A 17,675-nucleotide genomic window follows, 5' to 3' on the forward strand; every position below is an offset into this window, starting at 1 on the left:
TTACAGATATGATCTTGGTGACAAAGGCATAACAATTGTTCCACCCTTAGTTTCCATGTGATAAAACGTCCTGACCTGTCAAACCGTTAAGTCTGAATTCTCTGCGATATGGTGGATGATAAATTCAAATAAATGGAGGTGGATCCCAATGAGTTATGTGCACATACAAACATAGTCACCCACAATTTTGATGCGCCGTTTTGGAAGTGAAGATGTAGAATTTGCTTGTGAAAGCTGGTCCACAACAGTTCTTAAAGGTGAACTACAAAGTAAGTTTCCCTGCCAAAGACAATGGTTCATGATAGTTCTCTATTTCATTTGCATAATGGTGGAAGGCCTGATCCTGGTAAGTGATCAATGCAGAAAGACATTTGTGGGGCCTTGACTTGGGAATTCTACATGGGCATGAAAGTCAGCCAGCACGGTAACATTGCAAGATTGGGACCAAATGCTATGGTAGCAGCTGTATTATTCCCTGTTATGCTTTGTGTCTAAAGTTTTCAACACTTGCAAGAGAAAAATAGAAGCCTGGACGTAGGTCAGTATAGGAGGAAAATATATTCAGTTTTAACCAGTTCCTTTTTAAATGTGTTAATGTGTACATTTTTAAGACTACACACATGTTTTATTGTAGCTACAGGATATCATGGCTCTTAAATTTGTAAAAAAAATGTTCAGATTGCTTTTAATTGATGCTGTGACATACAAAGCTGATATTTTTTGATTAAATTCTTTAAAAACTGAACCTTTGGGTATAAATCAAAGAAGTCTCACAAAAATCAACATTGCAATTGATGTAAAAGTCCACTAAACAAGACCGACATTATCTATACCCAAATGTAACAGGTTTTTTTACTATTTTTTCCCCGAATTAATGACTAGTCCAGAAAAAAGAAGCGAGATACTGAGATAGCTGTATTCTATCCGGTACTGTCTATCTGCATTTCTGCTTCTTTACAGTTTATGCAAGGCTGCTCTTGAGTCATCTTTGCCATAAATAGCTCCAGTGCCTGGCTCTGCTACAGCTCATCGCTTTTCTAAGCCATGTGAAATTGGCATGATTCTTGACAGTTTCAGAATAGAATTAGAGAAATTCTCGTTAATTTCATTTTGTTCTGGTTTGGAAAAGTTGAGGGGCAACAGAGGCGTTGGAGCTTGTAGCTGTCTGGCTGAAGACTCAGAAAGACAGCACTGCACCAGTACACGTATGGAAGATTATATTCATAATTGTACAAACAAGACATTTTCATTTCATTATGAGTTACTGTCCCCTTACTGTAAGTACAAGAGACAGGGAGAAATTCATTTTCAGAGTTTCAGTTCTGCCCTGGGATGGAACCATATTTTAAAATTAAAAAAGCATTATGTTAATAATACCTTTTACTTCTAGAACTGACTTACGCATGGATCTTCAATGAATATCCATCATTTGTGCACCAGGATAATCGTCGCTTTGTTTCTCAAGAGACTGGGAATTTGTACATAGCAAAGGTGGAAACATCTGATGTGGGCAACTACACATGCGTAGTGACAAACACTGTAACAAATAATAAAGTGCTGGGCCCCCCAACTCCTTTGATACTGAGAAATGATGGTAAGATATCTGTTTTTTGTTGTTATTGTTTGTTTTTTTGAAGCAATCATTCTGCAAATATTAAGAAACGGCCTGAATTTTTATTCAGAGTAAAGATAAATAATTAGTCTCAACTTCCTAAAGTTCCACTGAGAATTTGAAGAATGCACAGACTCAGTTTGCAGTTCTATGTCATAGAAATCAGTATTTTTTAAAGCTGTTGTTGTAAAAGATACTTTGTCACTGGAAGATGCCACAATAGCAGGGGATTGTTGTAAAATAAAATACAAACTTGGAGACACTTGAGCAAGGACAGGGAAGAAAACAGATTTTAGTGGATATGCTGCAGTTTTGCTCATTTTATACAGGCCAAAAATGATCACACAAACACTTAGCTGTTTTGGAAGCTATTAGCTTAGGCAATAGTTCCCAGTAGAATGAATGCTATTTTTAGTAGTCAGAGGAGTGCTACAAGAAGGGGAAAATAAGTAAAGATTTCTAATTTTATACCACAAATAGACATGTATCACATTAAGTTTTTGAGTAGATACATAAATCATATTTTCATGATTGCTTGCAGTGTTTAAATGATCAAGTTAGCCTTAGGAAGTCAATGGAGTAATGGATAGCAGAATTTGGCCCTTAGCTCCCATATAGGTTACCACAGTGCAGGAAAGAAAAAGATGAAAGCTTAAAGCTGTCAAGTCTTCCATTAGCATCTGCTCCATATGAGGAATAAAAATAGCCTGTATGTTATTTAAGATCTTCAGTAACAATATTTTACACAGATCATACAATACTCTGCTTCCACTGACTTCAGCGGAAGTAAGTTTGGGCCCTGTATATGCTGCTGTTCTTGAAATGGAGCATAATGTTATGATGCTTACTAGTGGTACTCACTATGAAGCACATTGCCAAGGGCTTTGCCTTAGCAAATCATTCCTCTGCACACTCACACTGACATATTTACAGGGTCCAATTGCCTTCCTAAACATACTCCAACTCCTTTGAGATGTACTCTAGAGTTTATTATGGACTTGAAATTTTAATTGAACTGCTGAGGAGCCCTGGAAAACATTGCATTAAACAGTAAAGGTGCTATAATGTCCATTTAGCAAAATATGGTCAGATTTCCCCAGGCGCAAAAGTTAGTATCTTTAAGATGCGCGAAATTTTGTATTTTGAAACTAAGCTTGTCACTAACATTGTGTGCAACATCTAAAATCATTTCCAGCTTGGTTTCTAATACAACAGTTAGTGATGCAATAAAATCTGGACTTAACATGCTATGATGCATCAAAAGAAAGAACACAGCACATTTCAGAAATATAAAGAGCACAAATGAATGAAATGGAAACCACAGAATAGCCACATTGTATTTAAACTGGCAAATATGTCTTGCTTGTCTTTTGGATTTATGCCGACATGTCCAGCACATCTTAATATAGGACATATTATTCTCATTAGACTGCTGTATCATTAAATTAGCAGGCTAAGAGGCCTATTCATCAACAATTAATGTCCCAGTTACATCTAATTTCAATTAGAATTACATGGGAAAATTTCACAATGTACCTCTCCCACTTTACTTAAAATATACTAAACTGTTATTAATCTATTTACTGTACATTATATATGATTAAACATGCAACCATGTAGCAGAATTCCTGTCTATGGTGAGGTGGAATAGGAAGCCTCCCCTCCACACACACACCCGAAAAGGAAGGTTTGGGGTTTTTTCCCCAAAAAATATAGGCTAGACTAGGGATGAAATGTTCTCCACCTGTAGAAAACCTGAGGTGGAGATCCTTTCCACCACTTTGGCTCTTTTACGCTGGGTTGAAGGGCCTTAGCAGCATAAAGGGGGCCTTAAAAACCCCAGTTCTGCCTCGGGAGGATTCCCCCGGCACAGGCGTTGTGGAAGACAGGCGTAAGATTGTCTCCTGAGGCTCCCCTTGCAAACCCTGGTGTAGGGTGTGGGTCAGGAGCGGAGGTTGGGAGAGTGTGTCTGGGACAGGGCTACAGCACACTTTACAGCAGAGACTCCAGGTAGCACTGCATCCTGGGACAACAGTGCAGCCCCCTGGGGCTGTCTAATTTATGCCAAGGGTCTCACCAGCTCCTGGAGCAGCCCAGGATCTCGGGGCAAAAATGTGGCCTAAAGATACCTTAGCCCCTGCTGCCCCAGGGCTACCAGTTCTGTGCAGTGGCTCCCATTCCCCCCTACTCTGGATCTTAGTCCCAGTCACCTTGTCCAGCCATTCCCAGCCTCCCTTTTTTCCTCCAGCTCCTTGTCCAATCTCAGTGTTTTTCCTCAGGCCAACTGGCTCCCAGTCCTGCTCATTTCTATCACCGGCTCCCAATCCCGGTTTTCTTGCCCAACCAGCCTGATCCTCTCCCCCCTAGTTCCCAGGCCCAGTCTCCTTTGGCAGATATTTTCAACAAACACAATAAAATCATCCTGAGGCAGACCCCCAGAATAGAAAATTTCAGTCCAAACAGTTGAAGTTTCGCCAAGTTTTAAGCAACTGAAAACAGGGTCTTATATTGAAAACTGTCAGGCAGCCTTAAAATGGACAGCACTATCAGCTCCATCCATATTATAATCTCCAAAGGCTGAAAACTATTGAGCCTAATAATTCAAACTGAAATGCCTAGTTTAGTGACATTCACTTGTGAGTTCCCTGATACTTTTATGTGTCTTGTTTTGGTAGTAAGTGTTGTGTATTTGTATTGTTAACAAACATACTTTGTTCAGATGACTGATTTCATGTGGCAGCTGCTTTTTATATAATGTAGAGACAATGCTCATTTAAGCAAATGGATTGAAGGAAGGTGATGTAACCTGTTGTTGTATCAGAACAGATAATATATAGGTCAAGAAGTAAAAATGGATTTGATGTAAGTCTTAGCCCACACACACACTTATCTTGGGCATTTTTGATATAAAACAATCCCACTGTGAAAAAGCAAAGCAAATAGCCTCTCCAGCTTCTTCTTGCTGTCATTAAACTTGCACCATGCAGTACTTTTTATAAAGCAATGACACACATGACAATACAGCAAATAAGTAAAAAAGACCACCAGAACTACTTCAATATATTTGATTTACTCATCAGAATTAACTCTGTGGGAACCTATGCTGCCCAAATTCTGAATCAGTGTGTATTGGTAGCAGTCATTTTTCTTCATCAGTTGTGCTGTTCCCTATCTCCAAAACTGCAGGACTCCCCCCATTCTTAAACCCCAGTCCTGCACGGTGGCCTCCCAGAGAGAAACAGTTAAGATTTAAACTACGATCATCATTTCGTTTATAATCACTATCGGTGAAATTATATGTACCAGTTTTAAGACTCTGCAGTCAGTAGAAATCTGGCAATTTATCATAAATTTAATGGCTTTTTTATGTGCACAAATTTTTAAACACAATTTCATAAAAATCCTGCCATGTTACATTATTTAATAAGGCAGTTAAAGATCAAGAAATTACTAGTACAGTATACGATCTCTAAGCATCTAAATCCTTGAAGTTAATAGGAGCCCTGATTAGCCCCCAATGCTTTTAAAACTTTTTCTAGTGGCTATTTGTTCCACATTACATTATTCAAAAGATGGTGATCCTACTTTATTATCTCTTTCCGTATTTTACAAGATACCTGAAAAAGAACTAAATATTCAAAAGCAAAAAAGTAATGGAACCATGAAGAAATTTAATCTTAAACAGATGGAGGGGAGCTGTGATGCAGATTTTCCTCTAGCAGTAAATGGGAAGAGAGTCCACAGTACTAGGCTGTTAGAGACAGGCCCTGTTTTAAATGAGCAGATTAACTGGGCAAGTAATGATGTATAGAACAGCTCTGTGATAATGCAGGAACACTTGAGAATGTATCACAAAAATTCAGCCACACTTTAGCATCTATGATGTGTTCACAGGGGTGATGGGTGAATATGAGCCAAAAATAGAAGTGCAGTTCCCAGAAAATGTTCCATCTGCAAAAGGAACAACTGTGAAACTGGAATGCTTTGCCTTGGGAAAGTAAGTTTTGGTTCATTATTATTACTTTAGCTTACCCGGGTATAATAGTAGTGTATGTTAGAGTATACTTTTTTAAATCACTTGCTTTATTTGTAGTATAGATATTTGCTGATTTCCTTTACATGGAAGAGATTTGTCTTAGCTTAACCCGCCATGAAAAATGTGATTGGTAAGGAGAAGAAAAGAGACAATTTATTTTGTAAAGTTGCATCTAGGTATATTCTGTTACTAAGGTTCTTTTGGCACCTGAGAGGCTCTGAAAAGTGTCACATGTTGCAATTACCATACATTTTCAGCACATATATGGGGAAGATGGGAAAGTGGAGTTGTTGGCACTCATTCACGGGCTCCTGCTCACCAGGCCAGCGCAGACAATGTGAATGATGGGCTAGCTGGTAAACCCATTAAAAAATAAATTATGGAATCAGTGACCAAACTACTCCAGTTCTTTGGCAGAGTATTCACCTTGTGGAAAGAAAGGTCATCGTATATGAAACAGAGGGAACTGATCAGAGAAACAGTTATCTTAATCAGGCCAATGCTATACCAATATGGGGCCCAAACCTGCTCCCTCTGAATTTCAGTGGGAGTTAAGCTTAAGCCCAGGAAGACATAAAATCAAAAGAATAGCATTGTTCACTTTCCAAGAGAAGTATCAGGAATACACAATTGAGATTTTGGTGATCAAATCAAATAATTAAAATTAAGCCTGTGAAGTGCTTGTTGAAATGTTTTCTAGTGGGCAAGCAGCTCTCACTTAGCAACATGCATAATATATCAAGATGGGTGGATGTGTTTGTGTAATCACCCTCTAGTGACTGACCCACAGAGAGAATAAAGGACCTATTATTGTAACCAGCGATTGAACATGCTCTGCATCTCAAGTGAAACACACCTGTGTTTTTGGAGTTAATGGATCAAAGTTCTAGTCCTGATTCCCAAAGTCAGAAGGGAAGGTGGGGAGAGGTTTATCTAGGGATTGTGTCCGTTGCTTGCAGTTTGGAGTCACAGCACACTATACTTAGTATATGAACAAAACTATTGCTTTTAGGGAAACAGAACTTCTACTGGTTCTACTTTTCAAAATATGAATTAATAACCCAATAACGGGATGTAGCTTTTACTATGAGGCTCTTTTGCTTTATTCTTATTATCAGCCCAGTTCCTACTATTAGCTGGAGAAGAGCAGATGGTAAACAAATACCCAGGAAAGCCAGGAGACAAAAATCGAGTGGAGTTCTTGAAATCCCAAACTTTCAGCAGGAAGATGCTGGTCTGTATGAGTGTGTGGCTGAAAATGTGAGAGGAAAGAACATGGCACGAGGGCAGCTTACATTTTATGGTAAGCAGAATGACAACTTTCCTGTTTTTTTATTGCCGCACAAGCAATGTGTTGTAAACATCTTGTCAGGATGTCATTGGGTTTTTTTATGTTTTTTTGATTATTTTATTTTGCCAGCAGTAGTGCTCAACAAGTACAATTTGAAATAAAATAAAATCTTTCTGAGTAGGGCATATTGATTGTGACTAAGAAGTGAGGGAAATGAAAAAATGCATTGTGGAAAGGAGACTGGCATGGTAACACACAGAAAGCAATTGTAAAGCAATTTATTTGCCTTTGCCTACAAATAGCTGCAAACCTAACAGTCCTATGAGGCATTCTGGTGGTTATGATTTGTGATTTATTATGAGAGCTGTGTGCTGCCCTTCATTAATCATTGGTAATTGCTCTTAACTGGGCTGTTTTTAGAAGGGGTTTTGGTGGTAACACTACACAGACTGAAAACTGTTGTTGATTAACCAAGTCAGTGCTTGGCTAATCCTTCCCACTCCAAAGATTGTCTGTATCTGCTCTTGTTAGAGTCAAATCATGGGTATTGATCTGAGCACGATATAAATGTAAAATTTCAAATGCATGGGCCTAGGATGACCAGATGTCCCGATTTTATAGGGACAGTCCCGATTTTTGGGTCTTTTTCTTATATAGGCTCCTAATACCCCCCACCGCCATCCCAATTTTTCACACTTGCTGTCTGGTCACCCTACATGGGCCTCTGATTAAGCTTGTATTGGTGCCTCTAATCCTAGTAGAAGTGTCTGCAGATACATGATCATCTATTGGAAACTCAGCCCCAAACTGTGTCAGCCGTTAGGAAATGAACTGAGCTTGCAATTGCAAAGTTTGAGTTGGTCTAAGTTACATTAGATTTGCTCATTTTGGGTACAAGGGCAAATCATGTTGTGTTTTTTAAAGGTAAGAAAGCACTGGCTAAAAATGTTCATGGTTTTGGATTTCTTTTCATTTTGGTTATTTTTTTGGAACCTGCAGAATATGCAAGTGTGTGCGCGCACACACACACACAGAGTTGTCCTTGCTTTACACTCCCAACAAGCTTCAAAAATCCCTGTGTCATAGTTACCACTCTATTTCCAGACACAGCTTCTTCTGGAGCACGTTGGTGTCCTCCACTGAGGGACCAGTTGTTCAAGCGTGACCCAATATTCTCTCTCGTGCACTGGTACGGAGCACAGTTATTCTTTAGAGTGCCGAGCTCTATCAGCCTGGGAGGCTGGATTGAACTCAAGACCAAATCTATGTTCCCCACCACGACAGTACAGCATGTCTCCACTGCATTGCTGACACAACCTCTGTTAGATTATAAGCAGTAAGCATCATGAATTTGGTGACCTCAATCCAATTCCCAGTGGACAATTGTCCACATCACAAAAGCCACAACCACAATTGCTGTCACTTGTCATACTTATCAGCAGTCTTGGCAGAGAAGGTCAGGATTTTATGGGATGACGGAGACTGAGCTACCCGCTTATCCCTAAAACCCTGTTCCTCCAGGTCGGGGTTGAAGCACATTGCAGTGCAATGCTGGGAAGCTTGTTCTACTGCTGCCTGTGCGCCTACCTTTTCTCTGGGCAAATAGAGGCATTCAGTCTCCAGAACTGTTCCTCTGTGACCGGTGACCAGTGCAAATTCCACTGTTTATTTGGAAGATATTAAATTAAAATATTATCTTTTTTTTTTTTATCCCCAGTAGTGTCATTTTGAGGCTGGCATAATCTTTCCAGTTTTCAAGGACACCTTTTTTTGTTGGCACCCATTTAATGTTGAAAATGTAGACCATTTTCACAACATAGGTCCTGAAATTTGACCTTGAGTTTCATATAAAGGCTAAAATTTTCATACTGAAAGCAACTTCGTGTAAATACCTCATATGAGTGGTGCATGAATGAATGGAAGCATTTTCCTTTAATCCTTTTTCTTTTTAAAGATGGGAAATGTTATATCTTTATGGAAATATAACTAAGGTTGTTACAGCTTTTCAAGTTGGTTCTAGTGGGACAAACGTTCACAGCCTAAAAAGAGGAACACTCCAGAGTATTTGATATGGAAAATCAGACTTGTCACTTACTTGCAGCATTGCTCAGGGAAATGTTCTATCACAATGCATGCCCTCAGAGATTAAAATCTGGCTCTAACAGTGTTACTCTTTTAAACTGAGTTATCTACATCTGTGAACAGGTGGAAAAAAAGAAAATGAAATTCAAATTTGCCTGCTTGCTGTAGATAACCCAGGCATACCTCCTTTGTCAACCACTTTTGGTGCTTCAGAAAGTCGTCAGGAAAGGCTGACTTGTATTGTATTTCACTCTTGTATCAATGTTTATTCTTCTGTGTGACTTTTCCCATTGTTAGCATATCAGTGACACGAAAGTTGTTTGGCATTCTCATTGCTGCAGGAAAGAATAATTAAACATGACAGATGTATTCTTCCATAGATTTCTCTGTTTTGAGACACTAAAATATGTTGTGTTGTTGTTTTCCAAAGGCATGCATTCCTGTTATCCAGCTGTCCTACTTCATTATTAGAAAATGTACCAAATTAATATAATTATAAGTACTTGTATTTCTCAACTAAAAGTATATGGCAAATCCTGACTTAAACATTGCTTTCCTTGTTTTTTTTACCATAAGAGGCTATCATAACACACACACACAATACCTAACCAGGTGTTTTGTGTCTGAGATTAACTCCTGAATACGAGTGAATTAAGTTTGGAGACGTACCTCTCTTTTTTTTTTTTTTAGCCCTTATGTGTTGCTTATCCATACAACACCACAGTAGCAGTCACAGGTATGTTGTATGGTATACCTGGCTTTGCAATCTGCTCCCTATTGAGCTGAAAAAATGAGCTTTCATAACACGATCTAGTTTGAACCTCTGCTGCTGAAGAAGGTGTGCAAATTCCCTCTGCAATGCAGTGAGCCTTTAAACTTGAGCCTATTACCAGATCCAGGGCTCCCAGATGGTAGGAATGCATTATTGCCATATCATTTGGACTGGCTCCTGGGCTTCTAGCTTCTGCTTTCTCATTGAACTGATTGAACTTGGAAGTCAGAAGTCAGAGCAATATGTTTTGATCCAAAACATTTATGAAGTATTCACTTTAACCTGAATTCCATTTTTAATCTGACGGCTCAGAAATTTTAAACTTGATAACCTTACATGAAGCAAAGATTTATATATTATGCAGAGGTAAAAACCCAACACTTTTACGGTTTTCCAAGGAGACTCTTCTGAGCTAATTCTAAGAGAGAGCTGCTTTTCCTTTCACAAAACCGGCATCAAGATAACTTTTTTATTTATAATTATTTTTTATTATTTGCCAGGGCTCCTGGGATGCACAGTCATGAGCCAGGACTGCACTGTACAAACATGGAACAAAAAGCAGTCTCTGTCCCAAAGAGCTTATAGTCTAAATATAAAACAGGAGACAACTTTGGACACAGACTGATGGGAGAACACAAAGAAACAATGGTGCTGCCTTTTCAACTACTGTGATTAAAAACATTCCTAGGAAAAATGGGCCAACTACATCCCTGCTATAATTGTACTGAAATCAGTGAGCATGATTCTCCTCTGTCTTGCACCTCGTGGGAGCAAAATGCTACCACATCATAGCGTTACATTCCTTTTGTAGAAGTGTAAGTGACTAGAGCTGGGCATAATTTTTTAACTGAAACTGTTTTCAACAAAAAACGCTATTCAGTGACACTGAAATGTGCCTTAAGTTTGTGCCAGTTTTGACGAATTGGGTCAAAAAAACAAAAAAACGAAAAAATGAAAAAGTCACAGTGTTTTGTTTTAACATTTCTTAAAAGAAATGTTTTGAATTTTTTATTCAGAATGACTTTTTGTTTTAGAATTTCCTTTAATATTATTTTTTTAAAAGTTAAAAACTGCTTAAAAAAACAAAACAATATTTTTTCCGTTTTTCTATTTGCTAAAGATTTCAGTTTTGCGTTGATCTGAAACAATTTTTTTATTTTTAGAATTGCCAGCAAACTTAAAAATCAGTTATTAGCAAGCTCTATAAATGACAGAAGTCTAAGTTTATTACACCAATGCTATTTCCTTTGGTGGATACAGATAATAGTACTGGCGTAATAGACTTCCATATCGCATGACATTTTGATTAAAAAAACAAGAACACTACAAAATTAACATGCTACAATTAAAGGTATTAAAAGCTGGCTAACCGATAGGACTCAAAGTGTACGTAAACAAGGAATCATCATTGAGTAGAAATGTGTCTGGTGGAGTACTGCAGGGGTTGGTTCCTGGCCCTCTGCTAGTTAACATTTTTATCAGTGACCTAGAAGAAAACATAAAATCATTGCAGATAAACTTTTGAGATTACACAAACATTGGGAGAGTGGTTAATAATGAAGAGGACAGGTCACTGATACACAGTGATTTGGATTGCCACAATGATTTGGATCGCCTGGTAAGTGGAGCACAAGCAAACAATATGTGTTTTAATAACCCAAAAGGGCTTATCATAGAATCATAAGACTGGAAGTTGACCTGGAGAGGTCATCTGCTCCAGTCCCCCGTGCTCAGGCAGGAGCAAGTAAATCTAGACTATCCCTGACAAGTGTTTTTCTAATCTGTTCTTAAAACCCTCCAATGACAAGGATTCCATTTCCACAACCTCCCTTAGTGACCTATTCCAGTACTTATATATACTTATAATTAGAAAGTTTTTCCTAATATCTAACCTAAATGTCTTTTGCTGCAGATTAAGGTCTTTTCCTATGGTCAGTGGACATGGAGAACAATTGATCACCATCTTCTTTATAACAGCCCCCCTCAGTCTTCTTTTCTCAAAATTAAACATACCCAATTCTTTTAACCTTTCTTCATAGGTCATGTTTCCTAAACCTTTTATCATTGTTCTTGCTCTCCACTGGACCCTCTCGAATATGTCCTCATCTTTCCTAAAGTGTGGTGCGCAAAACTAGAACACAGCTCCAGTTGAGGCCTCACCAGTGCTTAGTAGAGAAGAACAATAACTTCCCATGTTTTTGATATGACACTCCTATTAATACACGTATGCTTGATATTTCTCTTTTTTGCAACTGCATCACATTGTTGGCTCATATTCAAATTGTGATCCACTGTAACCCCCAGATCTTTTTCTCCAGTACTACCACTTAGCAAATTATTCCCCATTTTGTATTTCTGACCAATTCTCCATGTTATCAAGGTCATTTTGAATTCTAATCCTGTCCTCCAAAATGCATGCAATCCCTCCTGTTTGGTGCCATCCACAAATTTTGTAAGCATATCCTATTACCCAAGTCATTAATCAATATATTGATTAGTACAGCACCCTGGACACAACCTTGAGGGAACCTACTAGATACATCCTCCTAGTTTGACAGTAAACTCTTGGTAACTACTCTTTGAGTCTTTTACTCAAGGAGCTGAATCTATTCAGCTTAACAAAGGTAAGGTTAGGGGGTGAGTACCAGTCTGTAAGTATCTACAAATATTTGATAATGGGCTCTTCAGTCTATCAGACAAAGGTATTACAAAATGCGATGTCTGGAAGTTGAAGCTAGACAATTTTTGACTAGTAATAAGGTGTAATATTTTAACAGTGAAGGTAATTAACCATTGGAACAGTTTACTAAGAGTCATGGTGGATGCTTTATCACTGGCAATCTTAAAATGAAGACTGAATGTTTTTTTTAAATCAGATGCTCTAGTTCAAAAGGAAATATTTGGGGGAAGTTATATGGCCTGTGTTTTGCCAGAGGTCAGACTAGATATCACAGTGGTCACTTCTGGCCTTGGAATCTATGAAGCTATGTCTGTTCAAGGTGCAAAACATGTTTTCAGCTCTGATTTTTACTTCCACACTGTGGTGTAGTCCTGAATGGACAACTACCAGGATGCCCCCACCACTCTGACCTCACACACATGTTGGGCGGTGGACACCATTTTGCTCTGCATCCTCCATGTAGTTTGAGAACAAAATGTCATCCTCCACATGGCAAACGTCCCAGTAAGCTGTTCCAGTGCGAACTGGCCCCACACCAGCTGAGCAAATGCACTCAGCTTTGCCATGCACCTCTTTTACAAGTCCCATGTAAAACAAGTTTTCATGGATAGCAAATAATGTAAAATACAGAAAACAAATGGCTACATGATGTCTTTAAAAGGACTTTTGCAAGTGAAATCAATTTTCAAAAGTGCCAACTCCCATTTTTAAAAAGTGATGTTAGCACTTGAGCACCTAAACCCTATTGACGTTCAGTGAGACTACGTGTTTTTTGAAAAATTTACCCAAAAGTGACTTAAGAGCCTAAATCATTTTCAAAAGTGAGTTAGGCATTACAGAGCCCCGCCACCCGGAGCATTGCGCTGGCAGCGCAGTGAGCTGAGGCTGCGGGGGAAGAGGGGTCAGCATGGGAGGGGCCGGGGGCTAGCCTCCCAGGCCAGGAACTCAGGGACCGAGCAGGAGGGTCCCACGGGCCAGATGTGGCCCGCGGGCCGTAGTTTGCCCACCTCTGCCCTACTGTAACTGTGGTTCTTTGAGATTGAAACAGGGTGGCTTGCCTCATGGGCTGGTGAGGCTGGGGATAAGCCAACCTCCATTACAAGATGATCTCCACCTGAGAGGAATCAGGTAATTCAAGTACAAAAAGGAGCAGGAGGTTGCAGTGAAGGTGGGAGCCCCAGGAAACTCTGGCTATATTTGTACACACTGCAGGGAACAGAAAGTCTCTGAGTCAGCAGGGGAAAGCTCAAGAAGCAGGAAAGAGTGCAGAAAGCTCTTGAGGCAAAGAGGCCTGAGAGAGACCCTGTCCAAGCTGGGGAGAGACTCCAAAGGCCCAGCTGGGAAGACCTGTGAAGGAGGACAATTTCTAGGCAGGAGATGCTGTGGGAGAAGCAGAAGGGCAGTCCCGCAGGGAGCTATGTTTGAAAGCGTTATTTTGATACTGAACTGGGTTTGAGGCCCAAAGGGCCCATATGTGCCTGAGAACTCAATAAATAGGATCTTAGGAGGGGATTGTTTGAACTACCTTTAAACTGAGTTTTTTAAAGGATCCTGAAGAGAGTAGGTAGTTGAGGCAGGGTGCTGTAGAGTGACCTCTGGCCACTGCGGGGTGCTTGGGTTACAGAGATTGTTGTCAATGCAGATTCCATGATCATCCTCCATCCCCACTTTTCAGTGTTCTCAGTGACATGGTCTTTGGATTGTGAGGGATCTGAGGGCCCTGCACCATCCTTTATGCCCTCATATGGGAGCACTGGGAGGCTTGGGGCGTATATGTGACCTTGATGGTAAAAAGACTCCAATTTTGTGAGCATAAGGTACATGCAGTCCTATAATGGAATCCACACTGATGACATGATGAATAACCACAGTTATTGTAGGGTAAGAAACTGTTCTTTATAGACTGCCCCTTTCTCAGAGAACTTACAAATGAAAGCCATGATCCTGCAAACCCTTATGCATATCCTTAACTTAAGCACATGTGTAGGCCTATTAGCTTCAATGTGAATAAAATTAAGTTAATTTAAGTAAATGCTTGCAAGTCTGGGGGCCTGAATGTGCATGACAGACAAAGGGAGTGTTAAGCTATGTCTACAGTAGAGACCTCACAGCGGCATTTCTGTACTTATGCCGCTGCACTGCTGTAAGATCTCCATTTTAGCCACTTTATGCCGACAGGAGAGAGCTGTCCCGTCAACATAATTAAACCATCCCCAATGAGCAACTGTAGCTATGCTAGTGGGAGAGCGTCTCCTGCCAACATAAGGCTGTCCACACCAGCGCTTCTGTCGGTGTAACTTATGTCGCTCAGAGGGGTGTTTTTTTCACAACCCCGAGGGACATAAGTTATACCGACAAAAGTGCTAGTGTAGACATAGCCTTACTATCCTAATTATACAGATGGGATCCTGAGGAACAGAGAGATTAATTGACTTGCCCAATGTCATTCAGAAAGTTGGTGGCAAAGCTGGGCAGTGACCCCAACTCTCCTGATTGCCAGTATAGTTCCTTAATCCTTTACACACATGAGTAATCCTACTGTAGTCCAAAGGTCTGAGTCTCATTTATGATAAGGCCACTTTATACCATTCTGGCAATGTAAAGCAGCCTTAAATGTAAATTATATTATACCTGCTTCTAAGTCCCTTTTACACTGCCAGAAAGGTGTACCAAGAACAAGGTGCAGTAAGTCTTTATAGGGCTGGGGCTTGAAATCATAGGCTATTTTTTTAAAGTCCAAAAAGACTTAAGGTGAAATAAAATACTGTTTGGCTAAAATACAGTAAAATCAGTGTGATACTTAGTATAGTTTATTAGTTAAAAATAACAGTTTGAATGATGATCATAAGACATTCCAACTTCCCACAGATTCTTGCAGTATCTGCAGTCTGGTGCATAAGTGAGTGAATAGCAAAAACTTCAAGCATACTGTTTCCCTTTATAAAGGTATACTGAGTCTGTAACACAAGATTATCAGTGCCATTACAAAAGGCAAAAAAAGAAAATATGTGATTGTACAAAATGTTTTATGAAACAGGAAATAGACTGGTATAACTGGGCAACATAATGTCAAATGCAGGGATCGGTAAGCCCCCCGGCAGGCTGGGCCGGTTTGTTTACCTGCCGCGTCCACAGGTTTGGCCAATCATAGCTCCCACTGGCTGCGGTTCGCTGCTCCAGGCCAATGGGGGCTGCGGGAAGCAGCAGCCAGCACATCCCTCGGCCCACGCCGCTTCCTGCAGCCCCCATTGGCCTGGAGCGGCGAACTACTACTTCTACTTCAGTGATATTATAGTATTGAGCAAAAGGCCCCAGTCAGGATTGTGCTGGTGCTGTACAAACAGAGGAAAGACAATCCCTTTCCAGAATGGGTTACTTTCTCCAGACACAAACAGCTGAAGGGTAGGTGATGAGGATACAGCATTCAAGCCAATGAACCTGCTGAAGTTTTGTTAGACTTTGTTAGATAAGTGGATTATCATTTGTTTTTTATTGAGGGTAGAGAAAAGGAAACAGCTTGTCATCTGCCTTCACATGGCCATTAAGAATTCTAACAGATTAGGGATGTATAAATTAGTGAGACTATGTTCTTCTTTGTCCCATATAACAGGTGTGCTTAATTGTCCCTCATAGGGGGCAAACATCATTCACTGTGTAGTGCTTCAGAACAAAAAAATGCTTTATTGTTAATTATTTTTTTCAACTGTTTTAGTTAGTAGTAGTGTTCGGCTCTCCGCTCTGATTCCCAGGTTCACTTTCAGCCTCTTCATAAAGAATAGATACAACAATAGGCAGTCTTGTAGCCCTTCAGTAGAGTATCTGCTGTTCATGATGAATTACACAGCCTGGGCCAGGTCCTCTGCTGCTATAAATTGGCTTAGCTCCACTGAAGTCTATATATAGCAATTGTGAATCTAACAATATGTGTATTAGTCGCTCTTTTGCTGCAGACACATCTTTGCTAGTTTTGTCTATTTCATCTTCAAACTTGCTTTTAACCCTTTTAGTGCAGGTCCAGCCTTAGCTGGGTCTCCTTTTTGGCACTTGCAATTTGTGCAATAATTGCAAACTCAGCTTAGGCTATTTAGACATATAAGTGCCAGACTATATTATTTGGGTTAAGGTGACCAGGTACCTGGCTTTTGACTGGAAAGTTTGGTCAAAAAGGGGACCTGACAGTGTCCGGTCAGCTCTACTGCCAGAACACCCAGAGTCCAGTTACCGTGGGTGCGGAGGCGGGGTGGCGCTGGATCATCATCCAGGACCCCCTCCTACCTGCGTCAGGCAGCTGTAGCTCCCAACCCTGGCAAAGCAGGCAAGTCCCTCCTGACCTGGGCGGGGAAAAGCAGCAAGTGAGGGGAAGGAGGGGGGAAGATGCATGGATAGAAGTGGGGCCTTGGGAGAAGAGGTGGGGCAAGGGTGGGGCCTTGGGAGGAAGAGGCAGGGCAGGGGTGGGGCCTTGGGAGGAAGAGGCAGGGCGAGGGAGGTTCCAGCACAGCTGCTGGAGTGTCTGGTTTTTAAATATTACCAAATTGGCAGCCCTAATGTGAGTATAGTTACTCACTTAGCTGTCTAAATGTCCTAAACTAAACCTTTAAACCTTTGAATGTGGTAAAAGGTAAGCAGGGCTTTGGAAATGTGTCCCTTAATCTCTACTTTACATTGTACCTGCCAGAGACTGAGCTCCAGGCCCTGATTCCATCACTTGAGATGGATTTCTTTTCTTTAAAGAATACTCGTATCCATTCAACTGTTTTTGTATTTTTTCTTGCCCTTTTTTCCTTTCTCTCATAGATGTGGCATATGCCAATTTCTTGTGATGTTAATATTATTCTTAAATTAGCTTCCATGCTGCTTTTATGATGTCTAATGACCTAGCTTTTCCCTTCCGGAGTTTTCAGGGATCTGGAAGAAGCTCTACCAACAAAGAAGCAGCTTTTTCAATATAGCTGCCTTTAAACTAGCAGCTGTTGCCAGCACAGCCCCATGTCAGTCACAAATCACACCTCATCACACCCCAGACCTACATAGCTATGCCATTAAAAGTTTGTAATGCACAACTGGCCTTACACCCTTATTCTTTTTTTAAAAAAAAATTAGCCTGCTTGAAGCTTTGTCTCACTTTACTGCTTCTTTGTATGATCCCCAATGGGAGGATGTCAAAATTTCATTATATTATGGTAGCTGGTGCTGATGGCTCAA

General features: G+C 40.2%; 1 protein-coding gene across 9 annotated transcripts in view; it reads left to right on the forward strand.

Annotated features, from left to right (window-relative positions):
* The window catches only part of LOC140914094 (contactin-4), a 664,334-nt gene that overhangs the window by 522,791 nt on the left and 123,868 nt on the right, over positions 1–17,675 (forward strand). For all 9 annotated transcript variants that reach the window (XM_073351153.2, XM_073351159.1, XM_073351157.2 and 6 more), the window contains 3 exons: positions 1,391–1,594; positions 5,507–5,609; positions 6,767–6,951. In XM_073351153.2, coding sequence (XP_073207254.1) covers positions 1,391–1,594; positions 5,507–5,609; positions 6,767–6,951 — 492 coding nt within the window. The remainder of the gene's footprint in view (positions 1–1,390; positions 1,595–5,506; positions 5,610–6,766; positions 6,952–17,675) is intronic.

This window comes from Lepidochelys kempii, chromosome 7, assembly GCF_965140285.1.
Source record: "Lepidochelys kempii isolate rLepKem1 chromosome 7, rLepKem1.hap1, whole genome shotgun sequence".
Lineage (NCBI taxonomy): Eukaryota > Metazoa > Chordata > Testudines > Cheloniidae > Lepidochelys > Lepidochelys kempii.